The sequence below is a fragment of the Mobula hypostoma genome, chromosome 9 (assembly GCF_963921235.1).
Source record: "Mobula hypostoma chromosome 9, sMobHyp1.1, whole genome shotgun sequence".
Taxonomy (NCBI): domain Eukaryota; kingdom Metazoa; phylum Chordata; class Chondrichthyes; order Myliobatiformes; family Myliobatidae; genus Mobula; species Mobula hypostoma.
The window spans coordinates 54,530,840-54,555,495 of record NC_086105.1 but is presented as its reverse complement, the minus strand read 5'-3'; the positions used below and the strand labels follow the sequence as shown (position 1 = coordinate 54,555,495).

The following is a 24,656-nucleotide window of genomic DNA, read 5'->3' as shown; positions in this document are numbered from 1 at the left end:
ATCTGCCATTTCTTTGCCCACTCTCCTAAACTGACTAAGTCTCTCTGCAACCTTTCCGTTTCTTCAACATTTCCTGCTCCTCCACCTATCTTGGTGTCATCCGCAAACTTAGCCACAAAACCATTTAATCCATAATCCAAATCATCGATATACATCGTAAAAAGAAGCGGCCCCAACACCGACCCCTGCGGAACACCACTAGTAACCGGCAACCAATCAGAATAGGATCCCTTTATTCCCACCCTTTGCTTTCTGCCTATCAGCCAATGCGCCACCCATTTCAATATCTTTCCTATAACTCCATGGGCTCTCATTTTATTAAGCAGCCTCATATGCGGCACCTTATCGAAGGCCTTTTGAAAATCCAAATACACAACATCCACAGCCTCTCCCTTGTCAATCTTATTCAAAATTACCTCAAAAAATTCCAATAGGTTGGCGAGGCAGGATCTTCCCTTCATGAAACCATGCTGGCTTCGGCCTATCTTGTCATGCACCTCGAGGTATTTCATAACTTCGTCCTTGAGGAATGTCTCCAATATCTTTCCAACTACCAATGTCAGACTAATAGGTCTGTAATTTTCTTTTTGCTGCCTCCTTCCTTTCTTAAATAGTGGAACTACATTTGCGACCTTCCAGTCCTCTGGAACCATGCCAGAGTCTATTGATTCCTGGAAGATCATTTCCAATGCTTCCACAATCTCCAAAGCCACCTCCTTCGGAACCCTTGGGTGCACCTCATCCGGACTGGGAGACTTATCTATTCTTAGTCCACTTAGCTTCCCAAGCACTTTCTCTCTAGTAATCTTGACTGTACCTAATTCTATTCCCTGATACCTCTGGCTATCAGGTATATTTCTCATGTTTTCCACTGTGAAGACTGATGCAAAATACTCATTTAGTTCCTCCGCCATCTCTTTTTTATCCATTATAATTTCTCCAGCATCATTTTCAATCGGTCCCGTATCTACCCTTGTCACTCTTTTACTCTTCATATATTTAAAAAAAACTCTTAGTATCTTTTTTTATGTTAATCACCAACTTCCTTTCATAATTCATCTTTTCTTTCCTAATGACTTCCTTAGTTTCCTTCTGTAAGTTTTGAAGTCTTCCAGTACTCATTTTTCCCACTAATTTTTGCTTCCTTGTATGCCGTTTCTTTTGCTTTTATTTTTGCCTTAACCTCTTCCGTTAGCCACATTTGTGCCATTTTTTCATTCATGATTTTCTTTTTTCTTGGAATAAATTTTTCCTGCATTTTCCTTATTTCTTGTAGGAATTTCATCCAATTCTGCTCTGCTGTCCCTCCATTTAGCTTACTTTTCCAATCGACTTGGGCCAGTTCCTCTCTCATACCACTGTAATTTCCCCTGTTCCACTGAAATATCGATACACCTGATACCAGTTTCTCCTTTTCAAATTTGAAACTGAACTCAGTCATATTATGATCACTACTTCCAAGGGGTTCCTTTACCTCCAGCTCCCTAATCGCCTCAGGTTCGTTACACAGCACCCAATCCAAAACAGCCGGTCCCCTGGTGGGCTTCTGGACAAGCTGCTCCAAAAAGCCATCCTGTAGGCATTCTACAAACTCCCTCTCCTGAGATCCATTACCTTCCTGACTTTCCCAATCCACTTTCATATTAAAATCCCCCATAATTATCTTGACATTTTCCTTCTGACATGCTTTTTCTATTTCCAGCTGTAACTTGTAGTCCACATCCCGGCTGCTGTTTGGAGGCCTGTATATAACTGCTATTAGTGTCTTTTTACCCTTGCCATTTCTTAATTCTACCCATAAGGATTCTACCTCTTCAGATCCTATGTCCCTTCTTTCTATTGATTTGATATCGTTACTTACCATCAGGGCCACGCCACCCCCTTTACCTACCTTCCTATCTTTCCTATACACTGTGTATCCTTGGATATTCAGCTCTCAATTACATCCATCATTTAGCCATGACTCAGTGATGGCCACAATGTCATATCTTTTAACCTGCAGCTGTGCAGCAAGGTCATCCACTTTATTTCTAATGCTGCGTGCATTTAATTCCCTCATCACAAGATCATAGAAACTATTCTATCAAAAAACGTTTTCGGGACAAAGGATGGAACAGCTTGAAATGTGCATAAAATTTTGGTAAAATTGTCATTTTTATAACATTTATTCGACCAATTAACAACAACGTCATTGGCGACCATTTGGAAAGTGTTTGTTATGTATATTCAATTAAAAGAAGAAAATTATATTTATATAAGTCTTTAAAATTTTTAGTAATCTTAATACCAAGATAGGTAAAATAATTTTTAGCAATATTGCCGGCCGTTTGCCGCTTCATAAGCTACTCCATGTCAAGATTCATATTGTCTGTCGTTGGTTGGTTTAGTCGTCTCGTTTCCAGCTGAGTAGGTCCGGCCTTTTGCCGCTACTCTGAGTTGTGTATTCTGTCTCTCCGTGTCCGAGTCCATGTCCAAGTCCAAGTCCAAATCCAGGCTTCAGGTCCAACTCCAAGTCCACGTTCCGGGTCTGAGTCCAAGTCCACTCTGGGTCCAAGTCCAGGCTCTGTGTGCAAGTCCAAGTCCAAATTCAAGTCCAGTCTCCATGTCCAACTCCAGGCTTCAGGTCCAAGTCTGAGTCTGAGTCCAGGCTCCAGGTCCGAGTCCAAGTCCGAGTCCGAGTCCGGGTCCGAGTCCGAGTCCAGGCTTCGGGTCCGAGTCTGAGTCTGAGTCCAGGCTCCAGGTCCAATTCCAGGCTTCGGGTCCAAGTCCTAGTCCAAATCCAAGTCCAGGCTCTGGGTCCAAGTCTGAGTCCAACTCCATGCTCTATGTTCAAGTCCGAGTCCAAGTCCAGGTTCCAGGTCCGAGTCCGAGTCCAGACTCCGGGTCCAAGTCCGAGTCCGGGTCCAGACTCCGGGTCCAAGTCCAAGCTCTGACCCCAAGTCCGGGTCCAGGTTCCACGTCCGAGTCCGAGTCCAATTCCAGGTTCCGCATCTGAATCCGAGTCCAAGTCCAGGTTCCGTGTTCGAGTCCAGGCTCCGTGGCCAAGTCCAAGTCCAGGTTCCTCCGGTTTGTTGTCCAACATTTATGTCCATGTAAGCATCTAATCCTCGGTCTCCGGCCTTCCTGGCATCTATTAATAAACACACTTCTGTTATTGTTACCACCGTGTTTGTGTCCTGCTCTTGGGTCTGCTCCCCATCGCCCTATTGTAACAGAATGGACCAGCCATACACAGACCTAGCGGACACAGACACTGTCTTACAAACTCTCGCTAACCAGAGTCCTCTTCTGCCAAACACCACCGCACCCCCCCCCCCCACCACACGCCCGGGTCATCGATAATCTGAGCAAGCCTGTTAGGTTGCCTGGAGGCTCCCGCTAGGGGGTGGTACTGTCATGGTCCGGTCCATTGACTCCTCATTTCAGTTAATTTCTTTTTCCCCATGTTCCACTGGGCTCCTTGATTAGGGCATCTGATTCTCATTCAAACCGGCAGCATAAAAACTCTGGCTTACATCTACTTGCAGCTGGTTTGTCACCGTAGCCAGTGCAGCTATGCTCGTCCCAGAGCCGCCGAGAATCATGGACTCTAAGTTGCTTCGGTGTCTGTGGCTGCTTAGTGAATTCGGTCGTTTTCATGTCCAGCTGATTGCCGGCCGTTTGTCGCTTCATGTCGGTCGTTTGTTGGTTTAGTCGTCTCGTTTCCAGCTGAGTAGGTCCAGCCATTTGCCGCTACTTTGAGTTGAAAATTCTGTCTTTTTGTGTCCAGCTGAGTGATTGCTGGCCGTTTGCCACTTCATGAGCTACTCTGTGTTAAGATATGGATTGTCTGTTGTTGTTTGGTTTGGTCGCCTCGTTTCCAGCTGAGCAGGTCTGGCCATTTGCTGCTACTCCGAGTTGAGTAATCTGTCTCTCCGTGTCTGAGTCCAAGTTCAAGTCCAGGCTCTGTGCCCAAGTCCATGTCCAAGTCCAGGCTCGCTGTCCAAGTCCTTGTCCAAGTCCAGCCTTCCTGGCAACTATTAATAAAATACACATCTGTTATTGTTACCACTGTGTCGGTGTCCTGCTCTTGGGTCCGCTCCCCATTGCCTTATTGCAACATATATAGATGCAACATTACCTCTTGGCTCTTAAACTCAACCCCAAGGTTGATGAAGGCCAAGGCACCATAAGCTTTCTTAACTACAGAGTCAACCTGCGCAGCCGCTTTGAATGTCCTGTGGACTCAGACCCCAAGATCCCTCTGATCCTCCACACTGCCAAGAGTCTTGCCATTAGTGCTATATTCTGCCATCATATTTGACCTACCAAGATGAACCACCTCACACTTATCTGGGTTGAACTCCATCTGCCATTTCTCAGCCCAGTTTTGCATCCTATCAATGTCCCACTGTAACCTCTGACAGCCCACCACACTATCCACAACATTCCCAACCTTTGTGTCATCAGCAAATTTACTAACCTATCCCTCCACTTCCTCATCCAGGTCATTTATAAAAATCGCTAAGAGTAGGAGTCCTAGAACAGATCCCTGAGGCACACCACTGGTTACCGACCTCCATGCAGAATATGACCCATCTACAATCACTCTTTGCCTTCTGTGGGCAGGCCAGTTCTGGATCCACAAAGCAATGTCCCCTTGGATCCCATGCCTCCTTACTTTCTCAATAAGGCTTGCATGGGGTACCTTATCAAATGCCTTGCTGAAATCCATATACACTACATCTACGGCTCTACCTTCATCAATGTGTTTATTCACATCCTCAAAAAATTCAGTCAGGCTCGTAAGGCATGACCTGCCTTTCACAAAGCCATGCTGACTATTCCTAATCATACTATGCCTCTCCAAATGTTCATAAATCCTTCCTCTCAGGATTTTCTCCATCAATTTACCAACAACTGAAGTAAGACTCACTGGTCTTTAATTTCCTGGGCTATATCTACACCCTATCTTGAAAAAGGGAACAACATCTGCAACCCTCCAATCCTCTGGAACCTCTCCCATCCTCATTGATAATGCAAAGATCATTGCCAGAGGCTCGGCAATCTCCTACCTCACTTCCCACAGTAACCTGGGATACATACCATCCATTCCTGGTGACTTATCCAACTTGGTGCTTTCCAAAAACTCCAACACATCCTCTTCCTTAATATCTACATGCTCAAGCTTTTCAGTCCGCTGTAAGTCATTCCTTTTCCATAGTGAATACTGAAACACAGTATTAAGTAGCTCCGCTATCTCCTCTGGTTCCATACACACTTTTCCACTGTCACACTTGATTGGCCCTATTCTCTCACATCTTATCCTCTTGCTCTTCACATACTTGTAGAATGTCTTGGGGTTTTCCTTAATCCTGTCTGCCAAGGCCTTTTCATGGCCCCTTCTGGCTCTCCTAATTTCATTCTTAGCTCCTTCCTGCTAGCCTTATAATCTTCTAGATCTCTATCATTACCTAGTTCTTTGAATGTTTCATAAGCTCTTCTTTTCTTCTTGACTAGATTTACAACAGCCTTTGTACACTATGGTTTCTATATACTACCATTCTTTCCCTGTCTCATTGGAACGTACCTATGCAGAATGCCAGACAAATATCCACCGAACATTTGCCATATTTCTGCCATACATTTCCCTGAGGACATCTGTTCCCAATTTATGCTTCCAAGTTCCTGCCTTATAGCTTCATATTTCCCCTTACTCCAATTAAACGTTTCCCTAACTTGTCTGTTCCTATCCCTCTCCAGTACTATGGTAAAGGAGATAAAATTGTGATCACTATTTCCAAATTGCTCTCCCACTGAGAGACCTGACACCTGACCAGGTTCATTTCCCTATACCAGATCAAGTACAGCCTCTCCTCTTGTAGGCTTATCTACATATTGTGTCAAGAAACCTTCCTGAATACACCTAACAAACTCTACCCCATCTAAGGCACTCGCTCCAGGGAGATGCCAATGAATATTTGGGAAATTAAAATCTCCCAGCACAACAACCCTGTTATTATTACACCTTTGCAGAATCTGTCTCCCTATCTGCTCCTCGATGTCCCTGTTACTATTGGGTGGTCTATAAAAAATAACCAGGAGAGTTATTGACCCCTTCCTGTTCCTAACTTCCACTCACAGAGACTCCGTAGACAATCCCTCCATGACTTCCTCCTTTTCTGCAGCCGTGACACTATCTCTGATCAGCAGTGCCACGCCCCCACCTCTTTTGCCTCCCTCCCTGCCCTTTCTGAAACATCTAAAGCCTGGCACCTGAAGTAGCCATTCCCGCCCCTGCACCATCCAAGTCTCTGTAATGGCCACAACGTCATAGCTCCAAGTGCTGATCCATGCTCTAAGCTCATCCACTTTATTCATGATACTCCTCGCATTAAAATAGACACATCTCAAACCACCTGTCTGAGTGCGTCCCTTCTCTATCACCTGCCTATCCTCCCTTTCACACTGTCTCCAAGCTTTCTCTATTTGTGAGCCAACCTCCCCTTCCTCCGTCACTACAGTTCTTTTCCCACCCCACTGCAATTCTAGTTTAAACTCTCCTCAATAGCCTTAGCAAACCTCTCTGCCAGCATATTGGTCCCCCTGGGATTCAAGTGCAACCCATCCTCTTTGTACAGAGTCATAGAGTTTGTACCGTCCAAATACAGGCCCTTCAATACTTCATGTCTGTGTCAATCTTTTTACCCACCTACACTGATTCCATTTGCCTGTATCGAGTCTATGAGTTTACTGGAAGCTGCAGCCCTAAAGATGGCCTGTCCTGGGGTTGGAGTAGTGTGTGTGTGTGTATATATATATATATATATAAAGTGGATGGGAGGAGAAACAGGGCTTGTTTTGCTGTTCTATTTTGTTGTGTTCTGTGAACTTAATGGGCATGCTATGCTAGTGCTGGAATATGTGGCGACATTTGAGGGTTATCCCTAGCACGTCCTTCCAGGCCTGAATCTGTATCCTTCCTTGCCTGCTCAAAGGTTGGTTTAAATGTCTCTCAACTGTTGTGATTGTATCTGATTCCACCAGCTCCTCTGGCAGATATCAATTCGTCTCTGTGTAAAATACTTACCCTTAGCACCCCTTTTAAACACCTTTCTCTCATTTTAAACCTATGCCCTCTTGCTTGTGCTACCCCTACCATAGGAAAAGTAGTCTGACTATCTGTCCATCTACTCCTCCTATAATTTTATCTATCTCTGCCAGATCATCCCTCAGCCTCTTGTGTTCCAGTATTTAGACCATAAGACCATAAGACAAAGGAGCAGAAGTAGGCCATTCGGCCCATCGAGTCTGCTCCGCCATTTTATCATGAGCTGATCCATTCTCCTATTTAGTCCCACTCCCCCGCCTTCTCACCATAACCCTTGATGCCCTGGCTACTCAGTACCTATCAATCTCTGCCTTAAATATACCCAATGACTTGGCCTCCACTGTTGCCTGTGGCAACAAATTCCATAGATTCACCACCCTCTGACTAAAAAAATTTCTTTGCATTTCTGTTCTGAATGGGTGCCCTTCAATCCTTAAGTCATGCCCATTTATAAGACTATTACTCTACATCTTCTGAATTTCATTGACCTGGATGAATGGGTAGGAATTTTCCCTTTCCCCACCGATTCCATCTGCCCACCACCCAAGCTCTCTTCCTATTGGAACCCTTTTCTCTACTGTTCCCATCTGCCCTTCCCCACCTCCCACACTTGGTTCCATTCTCATCTTCCTCTCTTGTCATTTGTGGCTCTTTGTCACATCCATTAATCACCACCCCACCTCTGACCCCATTTCCACCCTCCCCTGCTCCATCAGAAAATCACCCCTCCTCATTTGGATCCACCTATTCCAGTTCAGCTCTTGCTACCCTTCCACTCCACTTCAATGGACCTTTTTATACTGGCTATCTCCGTTCTGTCTTTCAGTCCAGATGAAGGGTCTCTACCCAAAACATGGCTGTCCATTTCCCTCCATTGTTGCTGCTCCACCTGCTGCTTTCCTCCAGCAGTTTAATTGTTGCTTCGGATTCCAGCATCGACTGTCTCTTGTGTCTCCATCACTTACCTAAAGCTGGGTTACGGACCTGCATTTTAGATCCAGAGATCATTTCAATTTTATTTTCCATATCCTTCCATCATGAATTTTAAACTTAGTCTGTAAAGTTTTTAGCTCTCAATTTAGTTGGATGAATTACTGCAATAATTCTGCTCAGGAACTTTTCTGACTGGTTGAGCAAAGTGAGGAGGATGAATGTGAAGAAATCAGTATGAACTTGAAGAACTGAAGGGCCTGGTTCTATGCTTCATGACTCTCTCAGGACCACATACAGGCCACTGGCATTGTTAAAATCAGAGAAAAAAAAAACAAAAACAGAGTAAGAACATCTGGCACCAACTCTAACGATTTTAAACTTCTTATCTAGATGATCCAGCAAACGGTATTGGAGCCATAATCTACAACAGGCAGAAGCAGTACATTGTGAGTAAAACTTAACACATTGGTTTACTAACTTTTGGGACCTCGGTGATATGGGCAAAGTTTGTGCTTCTTTCCCTTCCAAACAACACTTGAGAAAGTGAGGGCAAGCCTCTCCTTGGACTCCTGCTGATCACCTGGTAAAGAGGTAACTGTGGTACTTTTGGGTTGGGAATTCCAGCATTTTGGCCCAGACACAGTGATCAGTGACAGAGTTCAAAGTCAAGTTGATAGCTGGGCAGGGGGAGGTGGGGTATGAGTTCTTGGAGCTGACATATTCCCATCTTCCTGCTGCTCTTGTCCATCCATCCAGGTAGTGCAGCACATATTGGCCAAAGTCACAAATTTACACCGCATCAGCTTAATCACTGATCTGAGATAATCCCGCCTGCCTGCATTTGGCTCGTATCCCTCTAAATATTTCCTGTCCATTATCCTATCTAAGTGCCATTTAATTGTTCTTATTGTACCTGCTCTCCCACCTCCTCTGACAGCTCATTCTACACACCCGGCACCCTTGATGTAAAATCTTCCCCTTCAGGTCCCTTTAAAATGTTCCTCCCTCCCACCTTATACGTCTAACCTTTAGTTTTAGACTTGCCTCCTCTGGGGGGAAAAGACTTGTCATTACATACTACCCCATAAGCCTCTGCATCCAGCTTGTCATTCGCCGTGACTTCCACACAATCCCACCACCAAACACATCTTTTTGTCCACTCCACTCTACAAGGATCACTCTCTCCTTGATTGCCTTCTTCATTTGTCCCTTCCCACTGATCTCTCTCCTGGCACTATCCTTGCGAGAGGAAGAAGTGCTACAATTGTCCATTCACCTCCTGTCTCAGCATGAAACAGGTAAGGCAACACTTCACCTCCAAGTCTGTCGGGATCATCTACTGTATCTGGTGTTCCCATTGCGGCCTCCTCTACATCAGTGAGACCTCATGTAGGTTGGGGGACCACTTTGTCGAGGACCTTCACTCTGTCCACAAGAAGCAGGATTTCCCAGTAGCTAACCATTTTAATTCCAGTCCCCATTTGCATTCCAACAGGTTGGTCCATTACCTCCTCTACTGCCATGATGAGGCCGCTCTCAGGTTGGAGGAGCAACACTTCGTTTTCCATCTGGGTAGTCCCCGACCTGATGACATGAACATCAATTTCTCTAACTTCCAGTAATTTCTTCCCCCGCCCTTTTTCTCTTATTTTATTTCGGACTCCCTTCTTATCCCTTCTCTTCTCCTCATCTAAGTATCAACTCCCGCTGGAGCCCTTCCTCCATTCCTTTCTCCAGTGGTCACATTCCTCCTTCTTCAGCCCTTTACCTTTGCCACCCATCTCCTCTCAGCTTCTCACTTCATCCCCCATCCACCTACCATCCTCCTAGCCTGGCTTTACCTTTCACCTTCTAGCCTGTAGAGAAGGTGGAGCAGCAAATCAAATCATGAAATCAAGAGATTCTGCTGAGGTTGGAAATCCAGAGCAACACAAGTTGGAGGAATTCAGCAGGTCAGGCAGCATCTATGGAGGGGAATAAACAGTCAACATTTTGGACAGAGAGCCTTCAGCAGGTCTGTGGAGGGGATGAAACTGGTGTTTCTAGTATGGAAGGGAATAAACAGTTGACGTTTCTTCGCTACATATTTTTGGTATGGGTACATCAGCTCAGAATTATGCCCTCTCCAATGGGATCACAGATAGGCACCAAAACAAACATTGGAATGGGAAACAAAACCATAGATACATCACCATGAAAACATTGCCTTTACAACCACCCTGTAAATGCTCTGCTCAATGAGGTCATCTCTCCTCCTAAACTCTACAGCCTCCTGTGGTCCTGTGCGTTGGAGTATACTGGTTAAATGATAATTCACCATTTTAGATTAATCCTGCTTTTAGTGAATAGACATAACTGGAATTTCCATATTGTTGGTTAGATAACAAACTTATATCTGTACTAAAAACAGCTTGGCTAGATGTGAGGTTAGTCCATGAATACAGCTGTTCAGATCTACAGCTGGATTGCAACTGGATCTTGCCTTCCACACCAATAGACCACAAGCAATCAGGATAGGCAGTAAGAGAGGAGGCACAAGAGAGTGCAGATGCTGGAATCTGGAGCAACCAACAATTTCCTGGAGGAACTTAATGGGTCAGTCAAGCAGCATCTGTGGGAGGAAAGGAATTGTCAATGTTTTGGGTCGAAACCCCACATAAAGGTATACAGCAACACCCCTGCCTCCATTATCCTCAACAATGGTGCTCCACAAGATTGCATCCTGAGTACCCTACTCAACTCCTTATACACTCATGACTGTGTTGACAGAATCTACTCTAATTCCATCTACAAGTTTGCAGATGACACCAGAGTATTGGGTCCTATCTCAAATAACAATGAGTGGGAGTACAGGAAGGAGGTGGAGAGCTTAGTGTCATGACAACAACCTTTCCCTCAATGCCAACAAAAGAGCTGGTCGTTGACTTCAGAAAGAGGGGTAGTGCACATGCTCTTGCCTACATCAACAGTGCTGAGGTTGAGAGCTTCAAGTTCCTAGCAGTGAACATCATCAATATCCTGTTTGAGTCCAACCATCTGGATGCCATGGCCAAGAAAGCTCACTAATTCCTTTACTTCTTCAAGGGGTTAAAGAAATTTGTAATGACCCTGTCGACCCCTATCAATTTGTATAAATGTACCTCAGAAAGCATCCTAACTGGGTGCACCATGGCTTGGTTTGGCAACTGCTCTGTTCAAGACTGAAAGAAACTATGGAGAGTTATGGACGCAGTTCAGCACATCACAGAAACCAGACTCACCTTCACAGGCTCTGCCTAGACTTCTTGCTACCTCCATAAAGCAGCCAACACAAAGACCACCATCCACCCTGGATATTCTCTCTTCAGCACTCTCCGAAGATACAAAAGTACATACAACCAGGTTTAAGGATAGCTTCTGCCCCACTATCATAAGACTATTAAATGGAACCCTTGTAGAATAAGATGGACTCCACTTCCCAATATACCTTATCGTGATCTTCAACATTGTCTACCTGCACTGTACTTTCTCTGTAACAGTAACACTTTATTCTGCATTCTATTAATGCTTTTCCCTTGTTTACCTTGATGTACTGATGCAATGAAATGATCTGTATGGATGGCAAGAAGAAGTTTTTTTTTAAACTGACAGGCAACATCAGATCGATGTATGATGGTATCAAGAAGGCCCTTGGCCCATCGCAGAGCAAGACAGCACCCCTGAAGTCATCCAGCAGTGAAATAATCGCCGATAAAATTAAGCAGATGGAACACTGGGTAGTACACTACTCTGAGCTCTACTCGAGGGAAAATGTTGTTGTTAGCTCAGCCATTGATGCCATCGATTGTCTACCAGTCATGGATGAACTCGACTCTGAACCAACCACTGAGGACCTCAGCAAGGCAATTGACAGTCTGGCCCCAGGGAAAGCTCCTGGCAATGATGGGATTCTTCCAGACCTGATCAAACACTGCAAAAGCTCACTCCTCCAACCTTTACATGAGGTCGTCAGTCAGTGCTGGGAGGAAGGAGTGGTACCACAGGATATGTGCAACTCCAAAATCATCACTTTGTACAAGAACAAGGGTGACAGGAGTGACTGCTACAATTACAGGGGTATCTCCCTCCTGAGTATTGTCGGCAAAGTCTTTGCTCGAGTAACTCTGGCACGTTTACAAACTCTGGCAGAGTGGGTCTACCCTGAGTCCCAATGTGGTTTTCGCGCAAGGAGGTCAGCTGTCGACATGATTTTCTCACTCCATCAACTCGAGAAGTGCGGGAAACAACAGAAACCCCACTATGTCGCTTTCATTGACTTGACCAAGGCATTCGACCTTGTCAGCAGGGATGGGTTCTTTCAGATTCTCCTCAAGATCAGCTGTGCCCCAAAACTCCGAAGTATCTTCAAGTCATTCCATGACGACATGAGGGCTACTGTTCAGTATGATGGCAGCTCATCAGAACCCTTCGCTATTCGTAGTGGAGTCAAACAAGGATGCGTGTTGGCCCCAACATTACTCGGCATCTTCTTTCTGCTATTGAAGCACGTGTTTGGGATGTCAACAGAAGGCATCTACATCCACACCAGGTCTGATGGCCGGCTGTTCAACCCTGCGCGTCTGAGAGCAAGAACAAAGGTGCGAAAGATCTTAATATGAGACATGCTCTTTGCCAATGACGCTGCTATAACCTCGCACACCAAACAGCAACTACAAGCTCTCATGGACCGCTTCTCTAAGGCTTGCAAGGACTTCGGGCTTACCATCAGCCTAAAGAAAACAAATGTCCTTGCCCAGAACGTAATGGAGACTCCAGTCATTACCGTTGACAATACGATCTCGAAGTGGTCCACGAGTTCACATACTTGGGGTTGACCACTAGCGACACTCTCTCCCTTGATGCTGAAATCAATAGGCTATCGGCAAAGCAGCATCGATCCTTGCTCGACTCTCCTCGCAGGTCAGAGAGAATCCAAAACTCGCTACAAAGACCAAGACTGCTGTGTTCAATGCATGCGTTATCAGCACCCTCCTGTATGGTAGTGAGACTTGGACCATCTACTCCAAGCAGGAGAGGAAACTCAATAGTTTTCACCTGCACAGTCTTCACCGCATCCTCGCATCACCTGGAGAGACAAAGCCCCAAACTCTGAGGTCCTGTCCCGCGCTGGACCTCCCACAATGTTCAAGCTTTTAAGACAACGCAGACTGCGCTGGCTGGGCCACGTCCGTCGTATGAAGGATGGTAGACTGCCAAAGGACATCCTCTACAGAGAACTAACAACAGGCAAGAGGAACACTGGTAGACCCCAGCTTCGCTTCAAGGACTTCTGTAAGTGCGACATGAAAGCCTTTAAAATCAACACAGAGTGCTGGGAGGATACAGCAGATGACCACAACAAATGGTGAGGTACTCTTCAGCAACACCTCGAGCAAGGAGAAAGAGTGATCCTGAGTCAGTTTGAGGAGCGGAGAGCTAAACGGAGAGCACAGCGGACAGCGGACAACAATTCCACGATGCCCTACACAGGCAGCAACTGTAGCAGAGCCTGCCATTTCAGAATCAGCCTCAATAGCCACAGTCGATGCTGCTCGATAAGCCAGTGACTACCAGAGGTGCAGTACCCATGGTCGACCACGACCGACGGAGGCCACACACAGTACACGTGACAAGAATAAACCAATTTACTAGCTTATGTACAGCTCATATACTGTGTCAAGAATTGGCAAAAGGCAGGATTCTGTGATAGAGGGATCTCAGTATCAAGCCAAACTGCACCATCCATTTGGCACTTTTGATAGGTGCAGCAACCAGAGCTTTAGAATAGTATTTGTCACTCACCCATATCTGTGTTCTCTTGTTCCTCATCTAGAGGAAACAATCTGCCATTGTGTACCTTAAACTTTTCATAACTTCCCCTAAAGTCTGAGTAAGTGTTAGGAAAAACTGATCTGTCTGGGCCGGCTGTTGGCGCAATGACATCAGCACCGGACTCCAGAACGGAGGTTCCTGGGTTCGAACCCAGTCGGGTCCACTCCCGAGTGTGCTTTCCATCCGTGCCGGGTTGAGTGTCAAGATCGCAACTCGATCTCATAAAATAAAGGGAAAAATACTGTGAAATGTCTGTGTGAGGAGTGGTGTGCCACACAGTCTCTCTCTCTCGCTCCGCGCCTTGTAAAGGCATGAAAAAGACATTGTCCCGCCAACATCGCACACACACGGACGCAAGCACACAGACGCACACGTGTGCCAAAAAAAAAAGGAAAAGCTGGTTTGCGTTTCCGACCAAGCATAATCTCATCTTTGTCCATCCCTAGGTGTGCCCAGAAGGCTGCAGACCGTTACCTACACATCAATAATATACGGACCGGGATTTATGCTGATGCAGTTAGAAATTTATATTTTTTATTAATTACATTTCAGAAATTGTATTACATGCAGTAGAATAGTGATTACCCCTCATTTGAGGTGCAGTAGACAAGCCACAGCATCCTCAGTGGTAAAGCTGAGAGCAGCCCTGCTCAAAGGCCCAAAACAGGGGCAGAGAGAGCCCAGGGATTTGATGCATCACAACTACTGATCAGGCACCAAATTTATCCAGTTATATCTACTACTGTGTGAAAGGGCTAACTACTTGTGGCAAGTCTTTGTGTCTCATGAATTCTGGGAAATGTGATCAGGCACCACTAAAATGTGAAACTTTGTCCTTATTTGCATTTGCTAAATTTACTAATGTGTTGTGGTACATATGTACTGCCAAATTAATTTCATTTTGCTCGATTCAGCACCACAGTTTCCCTTCTGCATTGTTGCAACACTTCCAGCAGACTCTCCAGTTTAATAGTCATCATCGAAGGGGTATTCTGGGTGATCCTTCCACCTACAGTGGGAGAGCAGAGGGTGACAGTGTGAGGTTTGATTACAAAAGACACAACCAGATTCCGCTCTAATTCCATCTATAAATTTGCAGATTATACCACTGTGGTGGGCTGCATTTCAATAACAATAGGTCAGACTACAGAAAAGAAGATAACTTAGTAACATATACACAAGAGATTCTGCAGATAGTGGAAATCCAGAGTTACACACAAAATGTAGGAGGAACTCAGCAGGTCAGGCAGCATCTATGGAAATGGATAAGCAATTGATGTTTTGGGTCGAGACCCGTCATCAGGATTGGAAATCATTCTGGTATCTTTGCCCTTTCCTTCCAGTCCAGCTGTGGATTTTTTTTTTTGAACAAGAGCTGCTCCAATAAAGTTGGCAGGTTGTGTACTTCAAGTAGGTTGATCATTATCTGCTTGTACCTTATTAATGCTTTGTTAGTTCATCCCAATGGAATGGTTACATCAGTGGGAAAGGTCAGGGGAAAATCAAAGCGGTCATTCAAAAGAAAATAAGAAACATAACGGATTCTGCAGATGGTGGAAATCTTGAGCAAAACACACAATGTGCTGAAGTGGGTCAGCTACCACTGTCTGGTTAAAGAAATTCCTCCTTACCTCTCTTCTATAGGGATGTCCTATTATGAGGCTGTACTCTCTGGTCCTAGATTTGCTCACTATTGGATTCATAGAAACATAGAAAATAGGTGCAGGAATGGGCCATTCAGCCCTCCGAGCCTGCACCGCCATTTAGTATGATCATGGCTGATCATCCAACTCAGAACCCTGTACCTGCCTTCTCTCCATACCCCCTGATCCCTTTAGCCACAAGGGCCATATCTAACTCCCTCTTAAGTATAGCCAATGAACTGGCCTCAACTGTTTCCTGTGGCAGAGAATTCCACAGATTCACCACTCTCTGTGTGAAGAAGTTTTTCCTCATCTTGGTCCTAAAAGGCTTCCCCTTTATCCTTAAACTGTTCTGGACTTCCCCAACATCAGGAACAATCTTCCTGCATCTAGCCTGTCCAATCCCTTTAGAATTTTATACGTTTCAATAAGATCCCCCCTCAATCTTCTATTCCAGCGAGTATAAGCCTAGTCGATCCTGTCTTCCATCATATGAAAGTCCTGCCATCCCAGGAATCAATCTGGTGAGCCTTCTTTGTACTCCCTCTATGGCAAGGATGTCTTTCCTCATATTAGGGGACCAAAACTGCACACAATACTCCAGGTGTGGTCTCACCAAAGCCTTGTACAACTGCAGTAGTACCTCCCTGCTCCTGTACTCGAATCCTCTTGCTATGAATGCCAGCATACCATTGGCCTTTTTCACCGCCTGTTGTACCTGCATGCCCACTTTCAATGACTGGTGTACAATGACACCCAGGTCTCGTTGCACCTCCCCTTTTCCTAATCGGCCACCATTCAGATAATAATCTGTTTTCCTGTTTTTGCCAACAAAGTGGATAACATCACATTTATCCACATTAAATTGCATCTGCCATGAATTTGCCCACTCACCTAACCTATCCAAGTCACCCTGCATCCTCTTAGCATCCTCCTCACAGCTAACACTGCCGCCCAGCTTCGTGTCATCCGCAAACTTGGAGATGCTGCATTTAATTCCCTCGTCTAAGTCATTAATATATATTGTAAACAACTGGGGTCCCAGCACTGAGCCTTGCGGTACCCCACTAGTCACTGCCTGCCATTCTGAAAAGGTCCCGTTTATTCCCAGTCTTTGCTTCCTGTCTGCTAACCAATTCTCTCCAAACCAACTCTATGCAAGCCTTTCAATATTCGGTGGGCTTGAATGAAATCCCCCTCATCCTTCTAAACTCCAGCAAGTGTAAGCCCAGAGCCATCAAATGCTCCTCAAACATTAATACCTTCATTCCTGAGATCATTCTCGTAAACCTCCTCTGGATCCTCTCCAATGCCAGTGCATCCTTCCTTAGATATGACACCCAAAACTACTCACAATATGCTAAATGTGGTCTGACCAATAACTCAGCATTACAGCCCTGCTCTTATACTCTAGTCCACTCAGAATGAATGCTAACATTGCACTTGCCTTCCTTACTCAACCTGTCTGTTAACCTTTAGGGAATTATGCACGAGGATTCCCCAAGTGCCTTTGCACTCTAATTTGTGAATTTGCTCTCCATTTAGAAACTAGCCAATGCCTTAACTCCTTATACTGAAGTGCAAGACAATACACTGCCCTTTTGTCCCCCTGCACCTGCGTCTCAGTGAGCTCCACGCCCGCCTTGACGGTGACTTCTTTATCCACTCTCCTCGGTCTCCTGTGCTCGAGGGAGTAAAGTCCTAACCTTTTCAACCTTTCCCTACAATGCAGGTCCTCAAGTCCCAACGACATCCTTGTAAATTTTCTCTGTACTCTTTCAATCTTATTAATCTTTCTTGTAAATTCTGACCATCAGTGTAGTATATTCTCCTTCACAGATGCTGCCTGATTCCAGCTCCAGCATTTTGTGTGTCTTATCAAATAGAAAGTGTTGTGAGAACCAAGTCTAGAACTGGGTCTGGTTGAAATTAGTGAGATTTGTGTGAACAAGGGACCGCGTCACATTAAACAATCATCCCTCATTGTTCAATCAAAGTGATGCACATCACAGAAGCAGGCCCTTCTGCCCAAAAACTCCATATTGCCCATTGTACCAGTTTCCATTAGTTCCATTTTTCTGCACAGGTCAGTGCCCTTTTATGCCTTGGTGATTCAAGTACTTGTCTGGAGGTTTGTTTTTAAATGTTGTTAGAGAATCTGCCCCTACCACCTCCTCAGACGGCATGTTCTGGACTACTCTGTGAGGTAAAACTTCCTCCTCACATCCCCTCTCAACTCCTTCCTCTCACCTCAGACCAGAACCCTCTTATCTTTGCCACCCCACCCCCTAAATAGAGATCCTATCTGTTCTCCTTATGATTTTGTATATCTCTATCAGGTCACACCTTAAGGCTCAAAGAGGACACAAGCCCAGCCTCAAGTAGGTGGATGCTCTGAAATGAGACTGCTAGCAATGAGATCTGTTCAACAAATGGGAGGCTTACATTAAAAGCTCCACGTATCGTTGATTTTTGTTGAGTGCATCAATGGCTTTCATCTCTTCATCCGTTAAAGAAAAGTCAAAAATCTACAAATAAAAAGAGAATTCAAAGCAGTAAGATGAAAATAAAAGTTATTTGGTTTTTATCGACTGAAGTTCGCCCTTAAATTATTCCTTGCCTGGATAGTAACCGCACTGTTGCTCTCGCTTCCTATTCAGTCTGAGAGGAATGATTGGGCTGACATTGTGCTTGCTTCCACCAGAAACATTTCGGTGTCTATCCAGAGACCAGAACGAGAGTAACAGATTCGGTTGGGAATCTAGGACAAAGTTGCCCCCACAGAACAGGTGGAATACGAAGCTAGCTGTGACTCAAAGTAATTGAAGTGTGTTACGCTGCACGGAACAAAAACGGTGACGGAGTAAGTGGGAATATGGGGTATTATTGAGTGATGTCAGCCATGGTACATGTGGGCAGCCTACAGTGCGGGAGCAATGTACTGGGCCTGCGAAGCGTAAACGTGCGCACCCGAAAGTCTGCAAAATCAATTCACCATGTGATCGATTGGCCACATGCACACCTGCCATAGTCTTGCAATCGATCCAATACGGGTTCAAGGTGAATAAGTAAATTTAAGTAAAGGAGTTGGAGGAATATAAAGAGGTTCATATGGTGCAAAATCATTTTCATGGGTATATTCATGCAGCTGTTTGAAGTGTTTATCTCGTCATAAAAGAATCTTAAAACTTTACCTCAAAATTCTGCTTGATGCGCTCCGGGTTAAAACTTTTTGGGATGACAACAATTTTGCGTTGGATCTGGTAACGCAAGGCCACCTGTGCAGTGGTTTTCTTGTACGTAGTTGCCACAGCATTGAGGACAGAATCTTCCAACAAGGGGGGAATCTTCAGGTTCACCCTGCCGACAGAAAAGCAGCATGTCATTGGAGAATGCAGTGGCCCTTCCCGAGAGAAAGGTGTCCTGTTCTGCGGTGCTGCATATCACCTGGCGCCCGTGAGGCAAGATAGTAGTTACCAGGCCAAGCTGTTCGGCACCTATCCCGACTCTGCACACATTCGCAGTCTTGGGAAGATTGAACAGTGGTTGGCAGTGGGAGAGCACAAGAAGAATGGGAATTCACAGTAGAGATTGGTGTGGGGAGGAGTGATGGTGGTGATAATCCTCCTTAATTCTCCCCAACTCGGGACACGTGACTGCGGTTCACTCAGCAGAGAGTAGGAACTGAACCCCAGTATTTCTGGCTCTTTCCAGTCCAGTGGATTTGATCATGTGATTAATTTGCTGTGGCGACATTTGAAACCACAGACTTGTCACAGTAGAACGAACAGTGCACACTAAGAGACAGGGAACACCTGAGTGGTATTGGTTTATTATACAGTACTGTGATACAGCTAAAAGCTTGTCTTGGATACTGTTCACACAAATCAATTCATTACTCAGTGCATTAAAGTAGTACAAGACAAAGCGATAGCAGAATGCAGAACAAAGTGTAAGAGACGCAGAGGAAGTGCAGTGAAGGCAGACGACAAGTTGTAAGGGCCATGTGAGGTCAGGAGTCTATCTTATTCTACTAGAGAACCATTTAATAGTCTTATTGCACCGGGATAGAAGCTGCCATTTAGCCTGGTGGTATGTGTTTTTAAGCCCAATGGAAGAAGGGACAAGAGAGAATGTCCCGGATAGGTAAGGTCTTTGATTATGCCGTGTCTCCCAGGCCCCAAGGTCAGCTCTTGGGTACATGGAGCCTCCATTTTCCTCCCACCCCAACCTTCCTCTCTCATCTGACACGACCAACCCTTCTTCCCTGCTCTTCGATCCTAGCTCTCATCCGGTCCAGATATTCACAATTCCCTCTGACCTTCCCCTCTCTGAGGCAGAACATTCTGTCCTCATAGGGGCCTCATCTTTTGTCCCCCTGCACCTGCGCCTCAGTGAGTTCCACACCTGCCTTGACGGTGACTTCTTTATCCACCGCATCCGTCTCGGAGCCTGCTTCTTTGCAAGGACTCTCCAGCCCGTGCTGATGACCACTTCTCCCATCTTCAGCACTCTTCCTCCTCCTGAACGCCCTGCTCTGGTCTTCTGCCTGTTCTGGATCTTTTCATTGCTGCCACCAAGACATCAGCCATCTTGACTTTATCACTTGTCTCCCCAATTCTAACCTCACTCATTCCGAACACACTGCTCTCTACTCTCTCCGCACTAATCCTAACCTCACCATCAACCCACAGAAGTCTCGTGGACTGACCTCTACCTCGTTGAGGCCAGGCGGCAGCTCTCTGATACCTCCTCTTTCTTACCCTTTGAACGGAACTCCACTAAAGAGCACCAGGTCATTGTCTCCCACACCATCACCAACCTTATTGATTCTGGGGATATCCCATCCACTGCCACCAACCTCATAGTTCCTGCACCCTGCACCTCCCGTTTCTACCTCCTACCCAAGTTCCACAAACCTGTCCGTCCAGGTAGATCCATTGCTTCTGCATATTGCTGCCCCACTGAACTTGTGTCTGCATACTTTGATTCTGTTTTATCCCTTCCAGTTCAGCCCCGTCCTACCTATATCCATGACACCTCACATGGTCTTCATCTTTTCAATGACTAAGTTTCTTGGCCCTGATCTTCTCATTTTGACTATGGATGTCCAGTCCCTATATACTTCCACACCTCATCAGTAGGGCATTAAAGCACTCCGCTTCTTTCTGCACAACAGACGCTCCACCACCCTCTTCTCCATCTGGCAGAACTGGTCCTCATTCTCAATAATTTCTCCTTTGGCTCCTCCCACTTCCTTCAAACAAAAGGTGTAGCCATGGGCACTCGCATGGGTCTCAGCTATGCCTGCTTTTTCATCGGCCATGTGGAACAGGCTATGTTCCAAGCCTACACTGACATCGCTCCCCAACTCTGCCTACGCTACATTGATGTCTGCACTGTTGCTGCTACCTGCACCCATACAGAGCTTGTCGATTTCGTTAACTTTGTCTCCATCTTCCACCCTGCCCTCAAATTTACCTGGTCCATTTCCAACACCACTCCCTCCTTCTCGATCTCTCTATCTCCATCTGTGGAGACAGCCAATCTATTGATATCTTTTATAAACCCGCTGGCTCTCACAGCTATCTGGACTATATCTCTTACCACCCTGTTACTTCTAAAAATGTCATTCCCTTCTCTCAGTTCCTCAGTCTCTTTCACATCTGCTCTCAGGATGAAGCTTTAAATTCCAGAACAACTGAAATTTCTTCCTTCTTCAAAGAAAGGGACTTCCCTTCCTCCTCCATTATCTCTGCCCTCACCTGCATCTCTTCCATTTCACACACATCTGCCCTCACCCCGTCCTTCCACCGCCACACCAGGAATAGGGTTCCTCTTATCCTCACCTGCTCCACGTCCAGCACATAATTCTCCATAGCTTCTGCCATTTCCAATGAGATCCCACCACCAAGCACATTTTTCTCTCCCCCCACACCCACTTTCCGCAGGGATCGCTCCCTATGCAACTCCCTCGTTCATTCGTCCCTCCCCACTGATCTCCCTCCTGGCACTTATCCTTGCAAGCGGAACAAGTGCCATGCTTGCCCCACACCCCCTCCCTCACTACCATTCAGGGCTCCAAAAGGTCCTTTCAGGTGAGGCGACACTGCCTTTGTGAGTCTGTTGAGGTCATCTACTGTATCCGGTACTCCCAGTGTGGCCTCCTGTATATCGGTGAGACCCAATGTAGATTGGGAGACCACTTCGTCAAACACCTTCACTCTGTCCGCCATAAGGGTGGGATCTTCTGGCAGCCACCCATTTCAATTCTACTTCCCATTCACATTCCAACATGTCAATCCATGGCCTCCCCTACTGCTATGAAGAGGCTACACACCAGTTGGAGGAGCAATCCACTATCTTCTGTCTGTGTAGCCTCCAACCTGATGGCATGAACATCGATTTCTTGAACTTCCGTTAATTTCCTACCCCACCCCCTTTGCCATTCCCCATTCCTGTTCCACACTCTCACCTTATCTTCTTACCAGCCCATCACCTCCCTCTAGTGCTCCTCCCCCTTCCCTTTCTTCCTTGGTCTTCTGTCCTCTCCTATCAGATTCTCCCTTCGGCAGCTCTGTATCTCTTTCACCAATCATCTTCCCAGCTCTTTACTTTACTCCTCCTCCCCTCCTGGTTTTACCTATCACCTACTACCTTGTACTTCTTCTTCCCCTCCCCCTACCTTCTTTTTCTGACTTCTCCCTTTCCTTTCCAGTCCTGATGAAGAATCTCGGCCCAAAATGTCGACTGTTTACTCTTTTCCATAGATGCTGCCTGGCCTGCTGAGTTCCTCCAGCATTTTGTGTGTGTTGCTTTGATTATGTTGACTGTTCTACTGAAGCAGCGAGAACTGGAGTTCGAGTCTATGAAGGGGAGGCTGGTTTCCGTGATGTGCTGAACAAGCTGCAGTTTCACAAAGTGGTTGACCCTGGATACGGAGTGGGGAAAATGTGATATACAGTGTTCTAAACCACAAAGGCAAGGAATGGACATATGGTGATAAATAGCAAAGAAATAAAATTGCATAATTTTTTCAGTATTATGTGATTGAAAATTGATTTTTCCTCTAATGAGATATCACATCATTCTGAAAAGTGATTTTGGCATTTCTGGGTGTCATTCAGAATGACTTTATTCCTTGAGCAACATGTTCTTACCAATACGCCACTGAACAGGCTCTCTGCAGTGCCATCACACCACTTACGGCCACAAAAGCACACCAGTGCCTTTACTTCCTCAGGAGACTGAACATGTCCCCTTTGACCCTCACCAATTTTTATCGATGCACCATAGAAAGCATCTTATTCAGATGCATCACAGCTGGGTATGGCAAATGCTCTGCCCGAGACCACAAGACACTGCAGAGATTTGTGGACACAGCTCAGCACATCACTAGCCTTTCCTCCATGGACTCTGTCTATACTTCTCGATGCCCCAATAAAGCAGCCAACATAATGAAAGACCCCACATACCCCAGACATTCTCTCTTCTCCCTGCTTCCACTTGGCAGGAAACATACCACTAAGCTCAAGGATGGCTTCTATCCCATTCTTATAAGGCTATTGAACAGTTTCCAAGAACAATAAGACGGGCTCCTGACATTACAATCAACTTTGTTACAGCCTTGCACCTTATCATTTGCCTGCTCAGCGATTTCTCTGTAACTGTAACACTTCATTTTGCATCTGTTATTGTTTTTCACTTGTACCAACTCAATGCACTGATGTGAAATGATCTGTATGGATGGCACATAAAACAAAGCTTTTCCCTGTACCACAGTACCTGTGACAATAAAAAGACAATTTACCAGTTTTTTAAAAAATCAATTTACGTACATCCTTCAGCCTCCCACCCTGTTTTGAGCAACTTGCATCACCCTTCAGCATGTCCCAAACCTTCCCCACGAATGTTGCGTTCGCATCCGTCACCATCTCTTTCTCATTCTGCCACACAGGCCTGAGTTAGGTCTATGACCTCTGGTCTCTTAAACCCACACCTTACTAAAAGGTCTCTGATCCTCACACACGATTCCTAACCCGTTCCGGAGGACGAGGCCAAAATTTGAAGCTGAAGAGGTTGGCATTTTGGTTCACCATTCTAGGAGAATCTAAAGAGTAGACTAGAGTTCCTTTAGGCAACTCAGTTGTCTCCGAGAGAAACATACATCAAAGTTGCTGGTGAACGCAGCAGGCCGAGCAGCATCTATAGGAAGAGGTGCAGTCGACGTTTCAGGCCGAGACCCTTCGTCAGGACTAACTGAAGGAAGAGTGAGTAAGGGATTTGAAAGCTGGAGGGGGAGGGGGAGATGCAACATGATAGGAGAAGACAGGAGGGGGAGGGATAGAGCCGAGAGCTGGACAGGTGATAGGCAAAAGGGGATACGAGAGGATCATGGGACAGGAGGTCCGGGAAGAAAGACAAGGGGGGCGGTGTGACCCAGAGGATGGGCAAGAGGTATATTCAGAGGGACAGAGGGAGAAAAAGGAGAATGAGAGAAAGAATGTGTGCATAAAAATGAGTAACAGATGGGGTACGAGGGGGAGGTGGGGCCTTAGTGGAAGTTAGAGAAGTCGACGTTCATGCTATCAGGTTGGAGGCTACCCAGACGGAATATAAGGTGTTGTTCCTCCAACCTGAGTGTGGCTTCATCTTTACAGTAGAGGAGGCCGTGGATAGACATGTCAGAATGGGAATGGGATGTGGAATTCAAATGTGTGGCCACTGGGAGATCCTGCTTTCTCTGGCGAACAGAGCGTAGATGTTCAGCAAAGCAGTCTCCCAGTCTGCGTCGGGTCTCACCAATATATAAAAGGCCACATCGGGAGCGCCGGACGCAGTATATCACCCCAGTCGACTCACAGGTGAAGTGATGCCTCACCTGGAAGGACTGTTTGGGGCCCTGAATGGTGGTAAGGGAGGAAGTGTAAGGGCATGTGTAGCACTTGTTCCGCTTACACGGATAAGTGCCAGGAGGGAGATCAGTGGGGAGGGATGGGGGGAAACGAATGGACAAGGGAGTTGTGTAGGGAGCGATCCCTGTGGAATGCAGAGAGAGGCGGGGAGGGAAAGCTGTGCTTAGTGGTGGGATCCCGTTGGAGGTGGCGGAAGTTACGGAGAATAATATGTTGGACCCGGAG

At 45.9% G+C, this 24,656-nt stretch overlaps 1 protein-coding gene across 4 annotated transcripts in view; it reads right to left on the bottom strand.

The window, feature by feature from the left end:
• Positions 1–14,385: 14,385 nt before the first annotated feature.
• LOC134351729 (aldo-keto reductase family 1 member D1-like) overlaps positions 14,386–24,656 on the bottom strand; it is a 78,579-nt gene continuing 68,308 nt past the window's right edge. For all 4 annotated transcript variants that reach the window (XM_063058312.1, XM_063058311.1, XM_063058313.1 and 1 more), the window contains exons 8-10: positions 18,711–18,876; positions 17,962–18,044; positions 14,386–14,882 (exon numbers count right to left, since the gene is read on the bottom strand). In XM_063058312.1, coding sequence (XP_062914382.1) covers positions 14,840–14,882; positions 17,962–18,044; positions 18,711–18,876 — 292 coding nt within the window. In that variant the 3' untranslated portion in view covers positions 14,386–14,839. The remainder of the gene's footprint in view (positions 14,883–17,961; positions 18,045–18,710; positions 18,877–24,656) is intronic.